This window comes from Dermacentor variabilis, chromosome 1 (assembly GCF_050947875.1).
Source record: "Dermacentor variabilis isolate Ectoservices chromosome 1, ASM5094787v1, whole genome shotgun sequence".
In the NCBI taxonomy this organism is placed as follows: domain Eukaryota; kingdom Metazoa; phylum Arthropoda; class Arachnida; order Ixodida; family Ixodidae; genus Dermacentor; species Dermacentor variabilis.
Genome location: NC_134568.1, coordinates 212578695 through 212596415, shown reverse-complemented (window position 1 = coordinate 212596415; position 17721 = coordinate 212578695). Strand labels below are relative to the sequence as shown.

The following is a 17721-nucleotide window of genomic DNA, read 5'->3' as shown; positions in this document are numbered from 1 at the left end:
AACAGATTCACGATGCCGAAGGAAATTGTTTAGAGGGAGAGGACGCAGTGAACTACGTTGGTTCAGTTATAGCAGAGTCATTTAGGAAAGAAGATAGGGTAATCGCCCAAAATGTGGGAGCAACACAGGATAGCATAATAGAAAACAGCTTAGAACTGACAAATCTTAACTGGAAAAAGGCGGAAGCAAATGTTCCAAAATACACATCCGGGGGGATAGACGAAATTCCAATCAAGTTAATTAATGAACTTGGCCCAAGAAGCAAGGAAACGCTGATAAAAGCATTGGAGGCAGTCATAACAAATAAGCAAATTCCGCACAGCTGGAAACAGAGCCAAATGAATTCGATTTATAAAGGGAAAGGTGATAAGAAGAACATAAAATCCTTCCGACCAATTACGATAAAATCAGTTATATATAGGCTAGCGACGCAGGCGGTGAAATTAAAAATGCAGTCATGGGTATAAGGTAACAGAATACTCGGAGAACTTCAGAACGGGTTCAGAAGTGGTAGGCGCTTAGATGATAGCCTGTGCGTGCTTACCCAGTGAATAGAAATAGCTAAGGCGGAAAATAGGCCTCTGTATTTAGCCTTCCTGGACATAAGCGGTGCATACGACAACGTGAACAGGGAACTCCTGTGGCACATACTGAAAGATGAAGTTATCGGTCATGAGGTAATTGATTTTCTACAGGAAATATATCGAGAAAATAATGTTGAAATAACATGGGAAGGAATTAAGAGTACGACAACTGTCGAGGTACACAAATGATTTTGGCAAGGTTGTCCTCTATCACCGCTGCTGTTCATGCTTTATATGATAAGTATGGAAAGAAGGTTACAACGAAGCAATCTATGGTGTAATCTGTCGTACAGAGTAGGCGGAAAGGTTGTTGAGCAACGACTACCGAGTTTAATGTATGCGGACGATATTGTACTGTTAACAGCTAGCCAGGAAGATTTGCAAACTCTGGTTAATTACTGTGGAGACGAAGGAGACAGTTTAGGTTTCAGCTTTAGTGCAGCTAAGTCCGGTGGGAAATTCTCGCGGCAGAACACGTGCGCCTCAAAAAGCGATTTGGCGTTCGGCGACGAAAACTGGCGGAAAAAAAAAACACAGAAAGTTCTCCACTTTAAGCCGAATAAGCCAAAGGAATTAATTCGGTTTATTAAAGGAATGACGCGGGCTTTGTTTCGGTGCGGTGTGTAGAGAACAGGCCCGACAAATAGCATAGATGCAGGAGTAGTACAGATGGCTATGCGCATATATGCCAGATCGATGTATATGTGCTGTCCCGTGTTGAGTTATGTCGAGCCATGACGCAATCTTCCTGAGACAGAAGCCAACGGGGACCCGTCCCTCGAGAAAAGCCGCTTCTGTGATAAATAAGATACTGCACAGTCTCGATTGCAAACACCAAATATACCCAAATACGACAGCATATACCGGTTTCAATACCAAAGAAACAGGGGCCACGTAAGGCTTTTTTACTATGCGTGCGTGCGTGCGTGCGCGCGTGCGTGCGTGGAAAAATTACTCCAGCTGTATTAGTAAATTACCCTTCGACAATACCAAATAAAAAGCGTTACTTTAACGGCGCCACAACGGCCTAATAGACCATTTCGCTGTTTACGAGCATTGGCCCTGGACGGCTTCCGGCTTTACTCACTGACGTAGCCCGCTAAATGTAGCAAGCAAGCAGGCATTGGCGGCGATACTGAGTAGTAGGAGTGCGTTAAAGTCTAAGCCCGCAGATTTTCAACACTTTTCCTCTGTACATAACGACAATTTTACACGTCACGGTCGCGCAAGTTATACCAGAAAAATGTATGTATGTATTAGTCTTGAAAGGTAATGTGCATGTATTTTATTTCGAAATTTAAAAACAGACTTTCCGCACAGCGAAACAACTTTAAAAATTCACAAGCCATTCCCCTCAGTGAAGTTGAATGACCAGCGAAACTTTTTAGCGCACGACACAGAGGTGACAAAGAATTTTGAAGAAAGGCACGAACATATTTATTGTCCTGATCTGTGGTCATCGCGACGATATAGGGCCCTATAACGTAAAACTATTCCAATATGTTTTTATTCCAATCTCCTTACGTCAAATTTGTGCAACCGCCGACGCAATCATCGGGCGGTTACCTGCATGGTTGTCTGAACAGACCAATCAAACGCACTCCTCGTTCGTAGGAGGTCACTTTTGTTCGCTTGAAAAACGAATAGCATTGCCTACACTGAGTGGCTTATCTTATCTAACTGGCTCACAAGAGGCGAGGAGCACGCTCAAGTGGAGAGGGATTCGATGGGGCCGAGCCGTTGCACTAAAAATCGATAACCGTATGAAGAGGGTGGTGCCGGCGTCCGCTTTCCCTTAACTTGCGGTGGCTGGTTGAAAATCGCGGCGGCATGCAACGAACGCTTAAGAATGACGCTGAAACGGATCCTCAGCAGAGAAGAGTTCGCAGAACGAGGTCGTAAACGTCCCGAAAGTGCTCGAAAACGTTACACGGCCACGCGAAAGGTTTTATTATACGCAAATAAACCCATGCTGTCCGGCAGGTGCGAATAGCCAGTGCCTGAGCGATCGGCGGCAGTCATCTTTAATTCCTTTTGGAACGGGCAGCTTGCGGCTATTCCGAAGGGGAAATTCAGTTTTGTTCGGCATATTAATGCATTTTTAACGCGTGCACGTCACTTTGATGCGGTGAGTTTTTGCGGTTTGTGACGTCGAGTGACAGACCAAAGAAGGTGCTGCCCGAAAACTTTTGACCAATAGCCGAGGGCTAATAGCGAAAAGGTGTCGAATCAGAAATAACTATTATTCTTTTGTTCGGTCAAATCATGCAAATCAGTGTGTGCAAGTGATATCAGATGGGGAGCTATCGCGGTTTTTGTGACGTCGCGTGACAGACAGGTGAAGTGGGAGTGGTCCAAAAAAGTTTTTGACCAATCTCAGAGGGCTGATCGCAGAATTGGAATAGAAAAGTTTGGAATAGTTTTACGTTATGGGGGGGGGGGGGGGGCGCCCATAGTTACGCACACACATTTGCGTATCACATCTGTTATTAAATGTGTCTGTCACGTAAGACGACGAATGGCTCGTATACACCCCTACGCAATGGTTCATGCCCCCGTAAACGCGTCCTCCTCATTACGACCACAGAAGAGAAGTGAAATTGTAAGCTGGAATGATGAGCAGCAACGGAGCAAGCTGTGGAAGAAGACGACGACGATTGAGCCATTGCTGATGATGATAGTTTGGGTCCCTGATGTGACAAGGGTAGCTCAAGGGCGCGTTACAGGTCCCCGAGCCCACAGGAATATGGCCGATTGAAGTTAGACCCTTTCTGCACTATCACCAGGAACGGCCCACATGATGACAGTTTCTGCACACAGACGCCACGAAGCTCCTGATCTTATCCCTGTACAGCTTCGCTGTAAAACGCTATATGTGTTCCGACGCAATAGGCTGATAAGGTCCGTGACCGGAGGTTTCTTGGGGCCGCACTCTCACTGCTGTTATCACGCGAGCGAAACCGTCTATAGGAAGGAATACTTTGAAATCCATGAAATTACACTGATGCACCTACGCTAGGGGTTTCGGCACCAAATTGAAAAAAAGGAATCTTTTAGCTCAATTTTATCTGCTTGTAATCAACCCATTACTGTAAAATTAACAAAAATAGAGTTTCCAACAAATACTTTATCAGTGTACCCTGATTTGGTGTTTCCTTTTAGTTTACGTTTAACGCACGCGCGAACTCACTTTGATCACAGAGGCAAAGGAACATTTTTGTCAGAGAACCTGTAAGTATGCCTATCATATTGTCATTGTGAAGTATTACATCACCGTCATGGTTCACATCGTAGCACATTGCAGCTTCGCTCACACAAGCGTAAAATTTAGTATACATCGATTTATGCTTTACTACAACGTATACCGTTACTCCGATTACATTTATTGCGAACAGTGGAGCTCGTCATCGAAAACAGTGGCAATGCAGTTTTATACACTGATGGTAAGTGCGCAAACAATTTCGCCAGGAAGCTGCCCTCCAGTACCGTATCGCAGCACATATGAGCTGCACCAGTGTACAGAAGCGGCGAGCGGAAACACAAACGTGGCGTACGGCTAGAAAGAATACCTGTTGGGACCCGCTGCAATTTAATATTTCGCCACAGAGCTTTCAGTACGTGAATAGGGCGACAAGACAGACAGCTGTTACTACTGGAACGTCGTTCTTGCCTGAAATGGCGCATATTTACTTACAGCGGGAAGAAACCAACACGGACAAAGAAGAAAGACGTTACACGAGCGAACAGACGATGTATCAGCGACACACGATGCAAGCGTCACACAACTTCCATAACATTTGGTCCGATGTGTAGCCCTTGTCTAAGCCTTTCTTCGGCGCTAGTAACCACCGCGGGGCGGGGAATGCCCAAAAGCAACGCTTTCTTTTTGTACATTGCTCGCTACATTTTATACGGTAAATAAATAATAATAATGGTTATTCTCGCCCAATATATATTAAGATGCCACCTCTGATAAAGTGATGAAAGGAGTGCACCGGCGCATGATCTCAACGCCAGGACGGAGATCCCAATCACCGCCGACGAAAAGAAGCAAGACCAGACCCGCGGCGCAAGCTTTCGATTACGAAAGCATCAGTCGGCGCGCGCAAAGTGCGTTCGAAACAGTCGGGCCGCCAAAGCCCACTCGCGAGGTGCGTTATGCGCTACGTTTGATGCCTTTGGCCGCAACTGCCCTCGCTGCAGTGTGCAGAGACCATCGCTCGCGTCTGCGCTCTATCTCGCTTTGAACAGACCATCACCATGAGCAAAGAATTTTGGCATACTGACCTCAAGCCATCGCAAAAGAGAACGGAAAAGGGACGGCTACAGTTTTTAAGGATGGTGGTGGTGGTGAATTGTAGCAACAGGCGGGTTTAACCTGGCGATCAAGGCCGGCAATCGCTCCGCCCGAGCGTCTCGCACAATACCGCTGAAGGGTTTCACCATATGTCCATCAAACCAGTCTCTCTTTACAATTCGATGAGGAGACGTTAAGTTTCTTTGCGAGCTATAACTGATCCCTCGGGAAATATAAGGTGTTGCAGGCGCGCATGCGGAAGGTCTTTTTTTTTTTTTGCAGATTCTGCAGCAGAACGTCCCTTTCATCTTGGAATTGCTGGCAGGATCACAAAAAGTGCTCAATGTCTCCTGTCTCGGTGCATGCCGTACAGTTCGGAGAATCGATTCGTCCCGTCTTAAATAACCAGGCCGGTGTATTAGCAGATCCTGTCGTTATTGTTATGTTACCTTTTTAAGGACAACATACCTGCACAAGCAGTTTCAGCCTGAATAGGGCTTCATTGTGCAGCACGTGACCATGTGCGGCGATAGTGTGTGGTGACGGTGACTCAATGCGATCGTGGCAGTGCTCATTGTCTCTCTTTTTATATCGAAATGAAATTAAACGAAATAGATTTATGCCCCTTGACACACAGACGAACTAAAGTCCTTTAAAGTAAACCCCCTTTCTTTAAGTTGACGAATACCCTTATCTAAAGAAGCTTCGGCGCTGACACACGGTAGGTATGTTTCCAGTAAGCAACGCAGCGAATCCCATGACACTAATTCGTTAAACTGAAACTTACAAAAGGTTGGAAAAATACTGTATATTTTATTTATTTATTATCATACCCTCAGGGCCCAATGGGCATTACAGAGGGGGTGGGTACATGGTTTACAACCAAAAACATTCAAGCGTATAACACAAGGACAAGATAAACAGACAGTAAGAGCAGCAAAATGAAAGAAAAAAAAACAGCAAAATTTCAGTCATTTTAAAAGATGATCTGTCACAGCGGTCTTGAATGATGACGCATCGGCTAAGGTGGCGATAGAAGAGGGAAGGCGGTTCCACTCAGAACAGGTTTTCGGCATAAAAGAATGCAGGAACATGTCAGTGCGACAAAGAGGAACAGCTACCTTATTGCTATGATCGATACGGGAGGATAAGTACACTGGCTGCGAAATGAGTTGCTCATTCAATGAATGGTGATGGAACACTTTGTGGAATAAACAAAGGCGCGAGATGTTGCGCCGAGTTTGAAAGTCAGGAAGGGTAAGTGACGATCGTCAAACCGCGTCACTGATAACTATAAAATCCTTTTTACAGGCACTAAAATTATTATTAGAACACCCTTTTTTTTCTCGTGATTTCTGTGGTTCAAGAGATGCGAACCGGGTTATCTTTTTAGGCCCGCAAAGGAGTTGGGCTCTCTTCAATTCCGCAAGAGACCCCTACCAAAAAGGAGATATCCCTCTGCCGTTGATATTCCTCAGCCCAGAGGCCCTTGGAGTACCCTTGTGGCTACTCCTTTTCACATAATAGTAGTTTTCGTCTTTTCTTTCTGCGTGCTTTTTTCCCCAGTGTATAGCAAATTAGATTTTCCGTTCTGGTTAAACTTCCTGCCTTTCTCTTTTCTTTCTTCTCTCTCTTTCTCACCTAAGAAAGCACGGATGAGCGCTTTAGGTTTTAACTGGTCCCTTGACAGCTTACCTTGTCCACAACGTACGTGAATGTCGCAGCCAGGATGAAGTCACTCGAAGCAAAATCGACAACGCAAAACATTAGCAGATTCCAGAGAACGAGCGTGAACTCGTGGCCATGATAGATCACAGCGTCGAAAGAATGACCATTATCTGCAAAACAAAACGCAGTTGTGAAAAAACAAAACTTAACATCTATTTTTCCCGACAATACACACATTCAGTGAATACTATTATTTATTTATTTATTTATTTATTATTTCTTTTGAAAACATATACACACTTGACAGATAAGGGAAGGCGAGGAGCAGGCTAAAAAGTGCCACCGGAAGAGGCACAACGCTTGCCTACTCTTCAGAAAGGAGGATACACGATGATGATGATTGGAGTTTATTGGCGCAAGGTCCAGAAGTTTCCAAAGAGCGCCAAGGAAAGGAGGACACAGAAAGGTATAAATGGAAGATAGGAAGGAGGGGAGGAATGGAAGAGCAAGATGACAAATCTCAAAGAATAAAGTAGAACACACAGAACAGGTCACACACAGTAGGGCCGGTCCACTGCAAGTCACGCTACTAAAGAATGTTCAATAGAAGAAATAGAGGAAAACGTGAACGTAAGTTAGTTCACTCTAGAAAAGTAAGTAGAGCGCTATGAGCCTGATCGCGTCAAGACGCACAACCACTGGTGTACAAGCATTCGTCGAGTGTCGTACACCTCAGACCAAGGAGACGGTAGTCCCTCACTAGAGGCATGCGCTGCGCACTGAAAGCGGGATACTCCAATACCAGGTGCTGAAATGTCTCACAGCAGCCGCAAGACGTACACGATGGACTGGCCACACGTCCTAGTCTGTATAAACGTTCGCACACGTTCACGCAGTCAACCCTCAGTTTGAGTAGTTGCGCTGTAGCACGACCACGCAAGCCTCGACAGCGAACACGGGGCGGGAACGTTCTATTTGCGACCCGCTGGTCTGGATGCTGCTTGAGTAGGTGGCGACGAATCAGCAGACGATCGTCATCAAACTTGCACAAAATTTCAGAGCAGACACAGCTGCTATGAGCGCGAGTTGAAGCCAGTCGATCAGCCTAATTTCCGCGGTCCCCACGTGTGGAGGTATCCACTGAACAACGACAGATACCCCCCGTGATGAAATTTTGTTAGCAGAGTAATGCTGCGCACAACTGGCCAATCAATCTGACTGCGATGTAATCTGCTAAGGCAGCGCGGGAGTCCGTAAAGATGGCAATCTTCCATGCGGTTAACTCCTCTTGCACGTATTTCAATGCAACATTATTCGCTGCTAGCTCCGCAGTTGCTGACGAGGCTGGATGCGGTATATGAAATATACATCGCACTTGAGTTGAAGGGCACAAAGAAGCTGCAGAGGCGCCTTAACCGTCACTGTGTAAGGATTCATCTGTGAATACTTGAAGATAATCTGGAAATCCTTCGAACATGAGCGACTGAGCTAATTGGAATATTGCCGAAACAGGCATATCTGACTTTTTGTGTACGTCAGGGATTGCGACGTAAATGGGAAATCCTTGTTTGGTAATATCTTTCGGAGGCGGAGGAGTAACTGAAGCAGCATGTTCATAAATACTGGCACCATTTTTCCCATGCGAGAAAACTGGTGGTGAATGAGACGATCAAGGAGCGATTGCCCATTCGATACGCGGTGCAAACGCTCAATATGATATAGAGTTCTCTTGTCTGCTTGCAGCCTCAGGGGTAACTGATGCGCTTTAGTGAGTAATGCAACAGATAGCATCTCACGAGGTAATCCAAGCATTCATCGAAGGGCAACGCGATGAGCTCGTTCCAGTTGGGCCATCAAACTTGGTGGTACACTCAGGACTGGTAACGCATACATCATACCTGAGAGTACAAATGACTGGTACACCTGCAGAACCGTTGTTTGGTCGCAGCCAGCTTTTCTAACAGTCAAGGCGCCAAACTTAAGGAGGGATTGCGACTTCACGCAATTTAACGACAGGACGGCAAGAGATGTGATCATCCACAATTAAGCCCAAATAACGGTGTTATCGCACCCAGCTTATCGGCGTTTCATCAAGGTACAGTCGGCTCAGTGTTCGACGAGCACGCTGTTTAGGGCGATATGCTATTGCAGCCGACTTAGCAGGTGATATCTGCATACCGACTTCACCTAAGTACTCCGAAGACGCGTTCAGAGCTCTTTGCAGGCTTGCACGAAGCCGCGGACCAAGGTGCGAAGGGACGCTTGTCCACGGGGCAATGTCACCTGCATAAATAGCTATGCTGACAGGGGAGTTACTGTCCCGAGGCAAGCGACTTGGAAACGCGGCAAGTATGGCGTTAAACAGAAGCGGCGATAAAAATTTGCCCTGTGGGCAAAGTACCGCACTTCACAGTGCGGGATTGACTTGTTATTCTTCCGACACGCACTTTCACTCGGCAACCTAATAGAAAATTGTGCACAAAGCGGAGCAGGCGTCCCGAAATTCCCGCAGTTGCAAAAAGGAAAATAATCGCCTTATGCGGAACCGAGTTTGCTGTATCTCTAGGAAGAGCATGTAGGCGGAATGCTTGTTTCCTCTAGCAAATTCGAGCGCTGTGACAAGGTCTGGAATGCTGTCCAGAGCTGAACGGCGACGACGAAAGCCACTCATGACACCAGGGAAAAAAATTCCGCTTCTCTAGTCTGATATATAGGCGAAACAGGATCATTTGCTCTATTAACTTGATGACATTTGAAGTTAGGGGCATTGGAACAGTATGACTTGAGGTGTATTGCAGGGCGCCTGGTATTTAAAATTGGTATTACCACGGACTATTTCCATTCAGCAGGGATTACAGCCGTTCTCCGTTCTTCATTATATATACTCGCCCAATATGTGGTCATCAAAACGCTCATCAATGTTCCTCAATGCTTGATACGTCACACCGTCTTCACCTAGGGCAGTGCGGCGTTTGGAGAGGCTGAGCGTGTGTCGCATCACCTCAAGAGTGAAGTCTGCCACGTCCATATGGCAGGCTGGACCTTAGGAAGCGGTTATGGTAATCTGACTTGTCAAAGAAGGAAGGTCGCCGTTTGTGGTGTCACTGGGTGCAGGAGAGACGAAAAGGTCTGCGAATGCCTCCGCTAAAACTTTTGGTGACTGGCTAGTAGCTATGCACAATGCAGCCGTAGGATTCTTAAAGATTTCGGGAGTGCGGAGAACCTTGAGTATGCGCCATACACTTCCAAACCCACTTCCAGATGGCAGCGTATTGCATAAGGCTGCCCAGCTCTTGCGACGAAGCTGTTTTGTATGCCGTCGTACGGCTGCATTAATGCGATTATACATAGCCCAGTCGGTGTGTCGTTTAGAGCGCTGCGCACGCCTATAAGCACGGCGTCAACATGCGTGGAGCGGCAAAAGCTTAAAATCGGAGTTTGGTTCGCCGACACTCCGTCGTCGTTGTACTGCCGCTGCTCGTAAACACCCACTCATCAGTTTGAACAAAATGTCTTGAAGTGGTGCCTCTGAAATCAGCAGACGAAGCTTTTCCCACGTTGTCGCTGTATAGACGGCAGTCTGGCGGCCGCAGTTTGAGTTGGCGTTAATCGAATGAGCAGGTGATATCGGGCCGTTTTCGCAAAGCTTTTCGTTCGTAAGTGCTGTTTTTAATTGGGTGATCGCTTTCGCTAATAATATGTCCTACATCCCTATTGGCTGGCACGAACGCTTTTAGCGTAAGAACGTTTTGTGAATACGGGCCCCGAGGCCCGCGGGTCAGCTTCGCATGACCAGGCTATAAGCACGCATCTGTCGTCGTTATCGCAAGGTTAGTGGAATGCTGCTTTACCTATACAGGTAGGTGAACCGTCAATCAGTATCTGCAGATCATTTTTCATAATAAGCTCGTTAGTCTCTGCCCCACGATTGTCTTGGGGACGGGAATACCACCGCAGATGGTGGGCATTAAGATATCCGCATAACACAAACGATGCACCACACCGTGACACTAAGCACTCAAGTAGTGATGAACGGGCATGCTTAGAAGTAAAAAGAATACACTCCGGAAACAGCGTAAAACTTGAGACGTGGGCGAGTCAGAATATCAGACAAGCGGTTGTTTTATCTTCTCATTACTCCCTTTTAAGCTGTTTTCAGCATGGAGCCTAACCAACCAGCGCAAGCCGATTTTGCTGACCAAATTAATCGCATCGTAGCGGGACTCAAGGCCGCCATGCTCGGCTATAATAACCTGAAATGGAAATATCGTCATCCACGTATCAAATTCTGAGAAACACAGAAAACACCTAAGTTGAGGAAAATATCGCCCTGTCCCGGAGCGAGCTAGGGTGGTGATGCGGTTTTGTAGGTCCGCCGTATTCGATTGCGATGAAGTGTAGCGCAACACCAGGACATGTACTCAAAGTGCTGATTGGCTGGTGGCGCGGTGGCGCCTGCCTCCTTTCCCACGCGTACCCCAGCCCAGCCAACCAGAACTTCAGCAGCAGACAAAGTGGACATGTTCAGGTGGACACTTACAGAATACCCCCCCCGCCCCGCCCATTATGACACATGTCTTGAACACCAATGTGTCTGTCATTCATTCTTAGGTGTCCATGTCCTGATTTGCCATGGCTATGCCCAGCTCGAGCTCGCAGAGACTACTGTTTCCGGGACGTTTGCGCAGAACGCTTCCAGTTTGTTGTGGACTGATCGACGCGGGCGTCTACCAGTCCCACAACGACAGTTTCCTAGCACATAGTATGTTGTCAATGGTGGCAAACCCTCCACTATTTCGGCTTTGTTTCCAGCGGGCAATCTGTCACGCGAGGTGTTGCGACAAGCCCGCTGAGAACAGTCAAGGCGACAGCATATTAAACTTCATTTCACCCACTTTACCATCCTAAACGTATGATCCAGTGAGTGTGATAGGCCCTATGCCCGGTATTAGCACTTGGATACCTGCGCCCTTATTAGCGTTATCTGTTACCAACACATCTCGAATCACAAGTGCGTATTTTTAGCAGTCATATTTCTTCGTGCATGTTGGAGGACAGGCTAAAGCTGTTACAACTATTTGTTTGGATTTTTTTATCCGTTATCAACTTGCTCGACACAGATTGGCCGCCAGTTCACGAGGCACATTTACTTTCACTGCAATGCATCGACAGAATACTTACCATTGTAAAAGAAGCCACGGTCGACAATATCATTCAACTCAATATCAAGAAGCTTTTCAAGAACTGTTCGGTCTTTCACCGTGTAATCAACATCCTTTAATGACTGGAATGAATAAAAAAGTCAATTATGTAGAAAGTATGTATTATCTAAAGAGTCAGATGCACAAAACTATGCGACACCGCTACAGAAAATGCAGCCCTGGAGCACGTATTTAGCTGAAACAAAACCCTTCATATTACTTTGGAAAGGTACACAAAGCGTGCTGTGTGAAGTATAACGCATGGATACAATTAGTACAGAAATGATCCCACTCACATGATCAAGGAACGCGCACAAAAATTTTGTTACGACATTGTAAGTGTTCACTACGGTGTCGATGTTGACCCTTGAAAGTTGACCGTCCCCTGAAAAATATAACGTATATTAGTAAGGATGTTTCCTTTTTTGCCGAACACTGCAAAAGCGCGAGTGTAAACCTTGTCGAGTTATAATATACTACAGATGTTTTTTTTTTTAGCTGCACAAATATTTTTTTAAATTGCCTGTGCCAGATAGCACAATTCTAACCCTCGAGCTAAATTACTCGACGAGGTGGCCAATACTTCTACGAGAAATCAAAATGCTTATTTGAATAATTAGTACAATTACACTAATTAACTTTTTACTAATTACTTTACGGCGCATATTTCAATTTACGAATTGTAGGCGATGAGTTCGCAAGGCGTATCCACTTGGAACGAATTCTCAGGACTACACACGTTTCGAGATATTAATTTTAACATGTTCGACGAAATGCATTGGTGTTCCAGCTACTTCTGTGCTTCAGTGCATAAAACAGCATTTTCTGAAAAAAAAAAAGAAGTGCAGCAGTCCACTTTTACCGCAAGTTTACCGCAAGCCGGTGCTATCCTCAGAATTCGTTCTAAGTGGATAGGTCTGGCAAACTCACAAGCTACAATTCGTAGATATAAATACGTGCCCTAAAGTAATTAATTAAAATGTAATTGGCGTGATTATGTTAATCATTCAATTAAGCATTTTGATTTTTCGTAGAAGTCATGGCCACCTCATCGAATAACTCAACTCGAGGGTTGGAATTGTGCTATCTGCTCCATGTAGTTTTTAAAACTTTGGTGCAGCTAAAGAAAACACCCTATATATGAAATTGAATACAGGCTATAAAACAGGATATATATATATCGATACTCACCATTCTGCATTCTGTCTGGTGCTTGTGCATACTGAATAAAAAAGAAACAGCGAGCAATGAGTTCTTCCAATACGAAGAATCAAACGGTGGAAAAAAGTGACAGCTAATGTTACCACCAATATTTTAATTCTTCCTGTACAGGTGCAGTCAGGAGCAAGCTGGGCACCGCAGTACAGTAAAACGTCATGGATTGCCGTGCCATTTGTAGTGCGCGCCGAGAAAGTGCTTCCGGAATTGACTTTCTGATTACAGCTTCGCACAAGCTGTTGAGGATTAGATAACATACCGAAGGATTATGGCTGCGGGGGCCGGCCTCCGTTCCAACCGGTGATGCTAAGTTGCGCTCCAAGTCAGTAAGACGTATGGCAAGGCCTAGATTTATTGTATATGGAAGCACATACAACAACTCTAGTGAAGCCACAGTGCGCCTGGTCCTTGTACTTCGGACTGTACCTGTACATCTAGGATTAAAGAGCTGACCTGAGAGAGAACAATTTGTTACGTACTGTAGAAAGAGGTCTCCTCATACGGCAGTACTGTTCGTAAATATGAACTGGAAGTGTCATCTGAAAAGTTTGTTGTTCCGTGTCAGGCAGCAGTCCTCTATGGCCGCAGAGGTCCTCCTGGATGTTAAAATACAGGCATTTACAGTGCCACGAACATTAAATAATTACATTTTTTTGTATAAGCGACCAACAGCTGGCACCGCATGTCGAGCTTCTCTCGATAGCACCACTGCTGTGGTCGCATAAGCTCCAAATTGTACACGCGTCCCTATTCTCGCGCGAAATATCTGCTGCATGCTGTTTTCTGCACTTACCTCTTCTCTGCGCAGCAGTTCGTGCATCTCTTTCATCGAAACGTCGGCATGGCCCTGAGCTGACCTTCCGTGAATGTAGTACCCAAACTTCGGCTGGACAAATATGACCACACTGATCTGCACATGGCGACAAAAAGTACGATTAGGCACACGTTCATAATAATCTGGGCACAGTTATTGACTTTGCCCAGATTATGTATGAGGCGAGAGAAAGGCTTAGCGTGACCACCACCTCCTTTTTTAATGCCACCTTCTATAGCGATCTCCCGTCCCCTATATATACTCTTCCATCACTTGCGACCCCAAGCGACAATAGAGACGGGCTGACATTAACGAATAATTATATTCTTCTTTAGGCAGTAGTTAATACATAGACCGTTTACAGCACCACTGAATGGGCGCTGCCATGTTTGAACACGTGACCCTGCCGCGATTGAGCGCCTTATGGCGTCTCCTTCCCGATAGCGGACGACGTTAGCCACCCTAACGACGTGATGTGTCCACGCAGAAACGACCTGCTTTCACTTTATGAATGAATTATAATTATTCGCCAGAAATGCAACGGATTTCGTCGGAAAGCGCCAACAGAACGTTAGCGCTGGTGATTATTTACATGCAGCCTAATTTTACATTGACCGCGGTGGGCGAATACTCCACGTCAGCGCGTGTGCGTTCTCCAATGAAGCGATACACGATTGAGCGTACTTATCTTACAGCGAAGCTGTACATGACTAGAATCCCGCGATTTATTCACCTCCGCAGTCTAAAACTCAACCAATCAAAGCGGGAGGCGCGCGCCGCTGAGTTCCTTGAAACAGCACCAGATGGTGCTCGCCTCCTCACCTCCTCCATGTGCTTGCTGCGGTCAAGCTAGGGAGACTATGCAGCATGTTTCATTAGAAGGTGAAGAGGTCTACCCAGCGGTCGAGTTAGGCACCACTGGCCTCCTAGAACCCCTTGGGTTCAGTGAGAGCAGTGGAAAAGTAAACATGTCCGCAATAGAGATTAGTAAGAGGCGATTGGAGGATTGGTGGAAGAAAAGTAGGGAAACGACAAAAAACGGAGACGTACAAAAGCACAGTTCGAAATAGGGGATCATAAAATTTGGGTGTGGTAGTTCAATTTTTTTTTCTTCTTTTTTTATTGTTTAACCTAAGTAGGACATTAGGCAGTATAATAGCAAGAGCTTGGTGGCGCAACCCGCCGCCCCGTTCGAAAGGGGACGCTCATAACATCCATCCATCCATCCTCACGACAGAAGTACCGAAAGAAAAGCAACATGCTCGTTGGAAAGGAAAAAAGAAACCGAAAAGCTGGTGGGACATGCAGATACGAGAAGCGATCGCCGAACGACAGAACGCCTCCAGAGAGCACAGGCAGGCAAAAAAACCGCAGTTCCCGAAGAATGAAGTAGCCAGAAAATGGGAAATATACCGGCAGAAAGAAATCGATGGTTCAAATACTGGTGCAAGCAAAAATAAAAGGTGAAAGCAAAAGATAGAGATGAAAGTGAACGTTGGTTGTCAGAAATACGTGGGAAAAAGAAAGCCGCACCTAGAATATCTTGGAACAACATAAACTTTATTGGGCAGGAAGTCTGGAACAATACAACATATCCCAGACGAAGATGGAAACAAACTGCAAGGGGACGCGGCATTAAATTACCTCTGAGATATAACAGCCTAATCTTTCCAAGACAATGACGAGGTTGTGCTTGAGCAAAAAAAAGTGCATGAAAGAGAACCAGACGGAAAAGAAGCTGGTGCTGACAAATTTCAACTGGAAGAAAGCTGCAGAGAAAATTCCGAAGCCCACAGCCACAGGGCTAGACGAGGTTTCCGCTGGGCTGATTAATGAACTAGGCCCAAAAAATAAGGAAGCTGTGTTGAAAGCAACAGAAAAACGTTTAAATTTAAACGTTTTTCGCCTATCTTTAAAGATAGGCAAATACCATACAGCACTATTACTTAGGGCGCAGGGCATTCCCGTTGCCACATCCTAAATTAAGTAGGTCGCAGGCGGTTACATTAAGGCTTCTGCAGACACGGACGTACCCTAACCCGGTCATCATGAATAAAATTAATCCGGACTGCGGGGTTTCAGTCTATTGTAGTAAGTGTGGGGGTTTGCTCGATTTACAACACATGCTGTGGCGCTGCTTGGCGTTGGCCGGTGATGGTTCTCGAGGTGAACAGTGGTGGCAGCGAATGCTGCACAGTGAAGTGCTGGCGGACCAACTCAGGGCTGTCCAGAGGGCCCGTGTGATGGCAGAGGGGCTCGGCCTCTCTGTACCGACGTGGGAGCGGCCCGCATCAGTCCCAGACTGATCCCTCAGGACCTAAATAAAGTTCTTCATACCATACCATACCATACAGTTGGCGACAAAGTAGAATGAATTTAATTTATAAACGTAAGGGGGAGAAAGATGGAATTCACTCATATAGACCTATATTACATCCGTAATATACAGGTTAGCAATGCAGGCAAATAAATTAAAGCTGCAAGCATGGGCAGAGAATGATGGCATTTTGGGAGAACTTCAGAATGGCAGCAAAACAGGTAGGCGCCTGAATGATAACTTATTTGTCCTTACTCAGTCTGTTGAAATATCCGGAGTAGAAAGGAGACCGTTATATGTGGCCTGTTTGGTCATTATATGAGCGTATGACAACGTAGACCGCAACATCTTGTGAGATATACTGAAAGGGGAAGGCTTAGGTGACGATTGTCTACAGCTTTTGAGAGACATTTACCTAGAAAATACAGTTAGCATTGAATGGGAAGGGATCAGAAGCGAGGACAAAGTTCTTATCAACAAGGGACTGAGACAGGGGTGCCCTTTATCCCCACTGCTCTTTATGATGTACATGGTGAGGATGGAAAGGGCGTTAGAGGAAAGTAATATCGGGTTTAATCTCTCATACAAACAAGCAGTACAGTAGTAGAGCAGCAGCTTCCAGGTTTGTTTTATGCGAACGACATTGTGCTGCTAGCTAACAAGCAAAGCGATCTGCAACGTCTGGCTAATGTCTGTGGACAGGAAGGCGAGCATTTAGGTCTGAAATTTAGCGTTAAAATATCAGGTGTTATGGTATTCAATGAAAACAGTGAACAGACAGTGAAGATACAGGGCCAGGAAATACCTCGGGTAATAGAATATAAATACCTTGGTGTATGGATAAACGAGGGCAGTAGATATATGGAAACACAGGAAAAAACAATAACAGTGAAGGGGAAGAGAAATGCGAACCATAATGAAGCACAGAGCGCCATGGGGATGCAATAGGTACCAGGTGCTCCGAGGTATGTGGAAAGGTGTAATGGTTCCAGGACTTACTTATGGAAATGCGGCTGTTTTCTTTAAATCAGGGGTACAATCAGGACTCGATGGGAACCAAAGGGCAGTGGGTCGCCTCGCATTGGGTGCTCAAGGGAAGACTACAAATGAGTCTGTGCGGGGTGATATGGGCTGGACAAGCTTTGAAGTGAGAGAAGCTCACAGTAAAATTGGATATGAAGAGCGACTGAGGAATATGCAAGAAAGTAAATGGGCTGGTAGAGTTTTTAGGTAGTTGTACAGGAAAAACGTTGATTCACAGTGGAGGAAAAGAACTAGGAAGCTTACCAGCAAGTATGCGACCTCTAGGATGAGCAACACAGCAACAGAGAACGTCAAGCGGAAAGTCAGAGAGGCTGAAATAATCTAATGGGTGGCGGAAATGGAAAAGAAACCTGCTATGAGTGACTACTTAAGAGGGAAAAAAATCAGGACAGAAACAATTCATGATAACTCAAATGGAAGCTCATTACTTTTCGAAGCGAGATCGGGATGCCTTAGAAAACGCACCTATAAAGCGAGATATAAGAAGGAAGAAGAAGCATGTGCTTGCCACGGTAAAGCTAGGGAAACTATGGAGCATTTTTTAATAAAATATTAAATATCTGCCCAGCAGTCGATTT

At 45.7% G+C, this 17721-nt stretch overlaps 2 protein-coding genes across 4 annotated transcripts in view; one reads left to right on the top strand and one right to left on the bottom strand.

Moving 5' to 3' along the window:
• Positions 1-17721, bottom strand: part of LOC142592634 (meckelin) — a 72740-nt gene that overhangs the window by 6447 nt on the left and 48572 nt on the right. Inside the window, exons 24-29 of the mRNA XM_075704185.1 lie at positions 13762-13878; positions 13448-13564; positions 12942-12972; positions 12047-12135; positions 11731-11833; positions 6577-6719 (exon numbers count right to left, since the gene is read on the bottom strand). Of these exons, the coding sequence (XP_075560300.1) occupies positions 6577-6719; positions 11731-11833; positions 12047-12135; positions 12942-12972; positions 13448-13564; positions 13762-13878 (600 nt within the window). The remainder of the gene's footprint in view (positions 1-6576; positions 6720-11730; positions 11834-12046; positions 12136-12941; positions 12973-13447; positions 13565-13761; positions 13879-17721) is intronic.
• LOC142592616 (luciferin 4-monooxygenase-like) overlaps positions 1-17721 on the top strand; it is an 83471-nt gene that overhangs the window by 58916 nt on the left and 6834 nt on the right. The window lies entirely within an intron of this gene.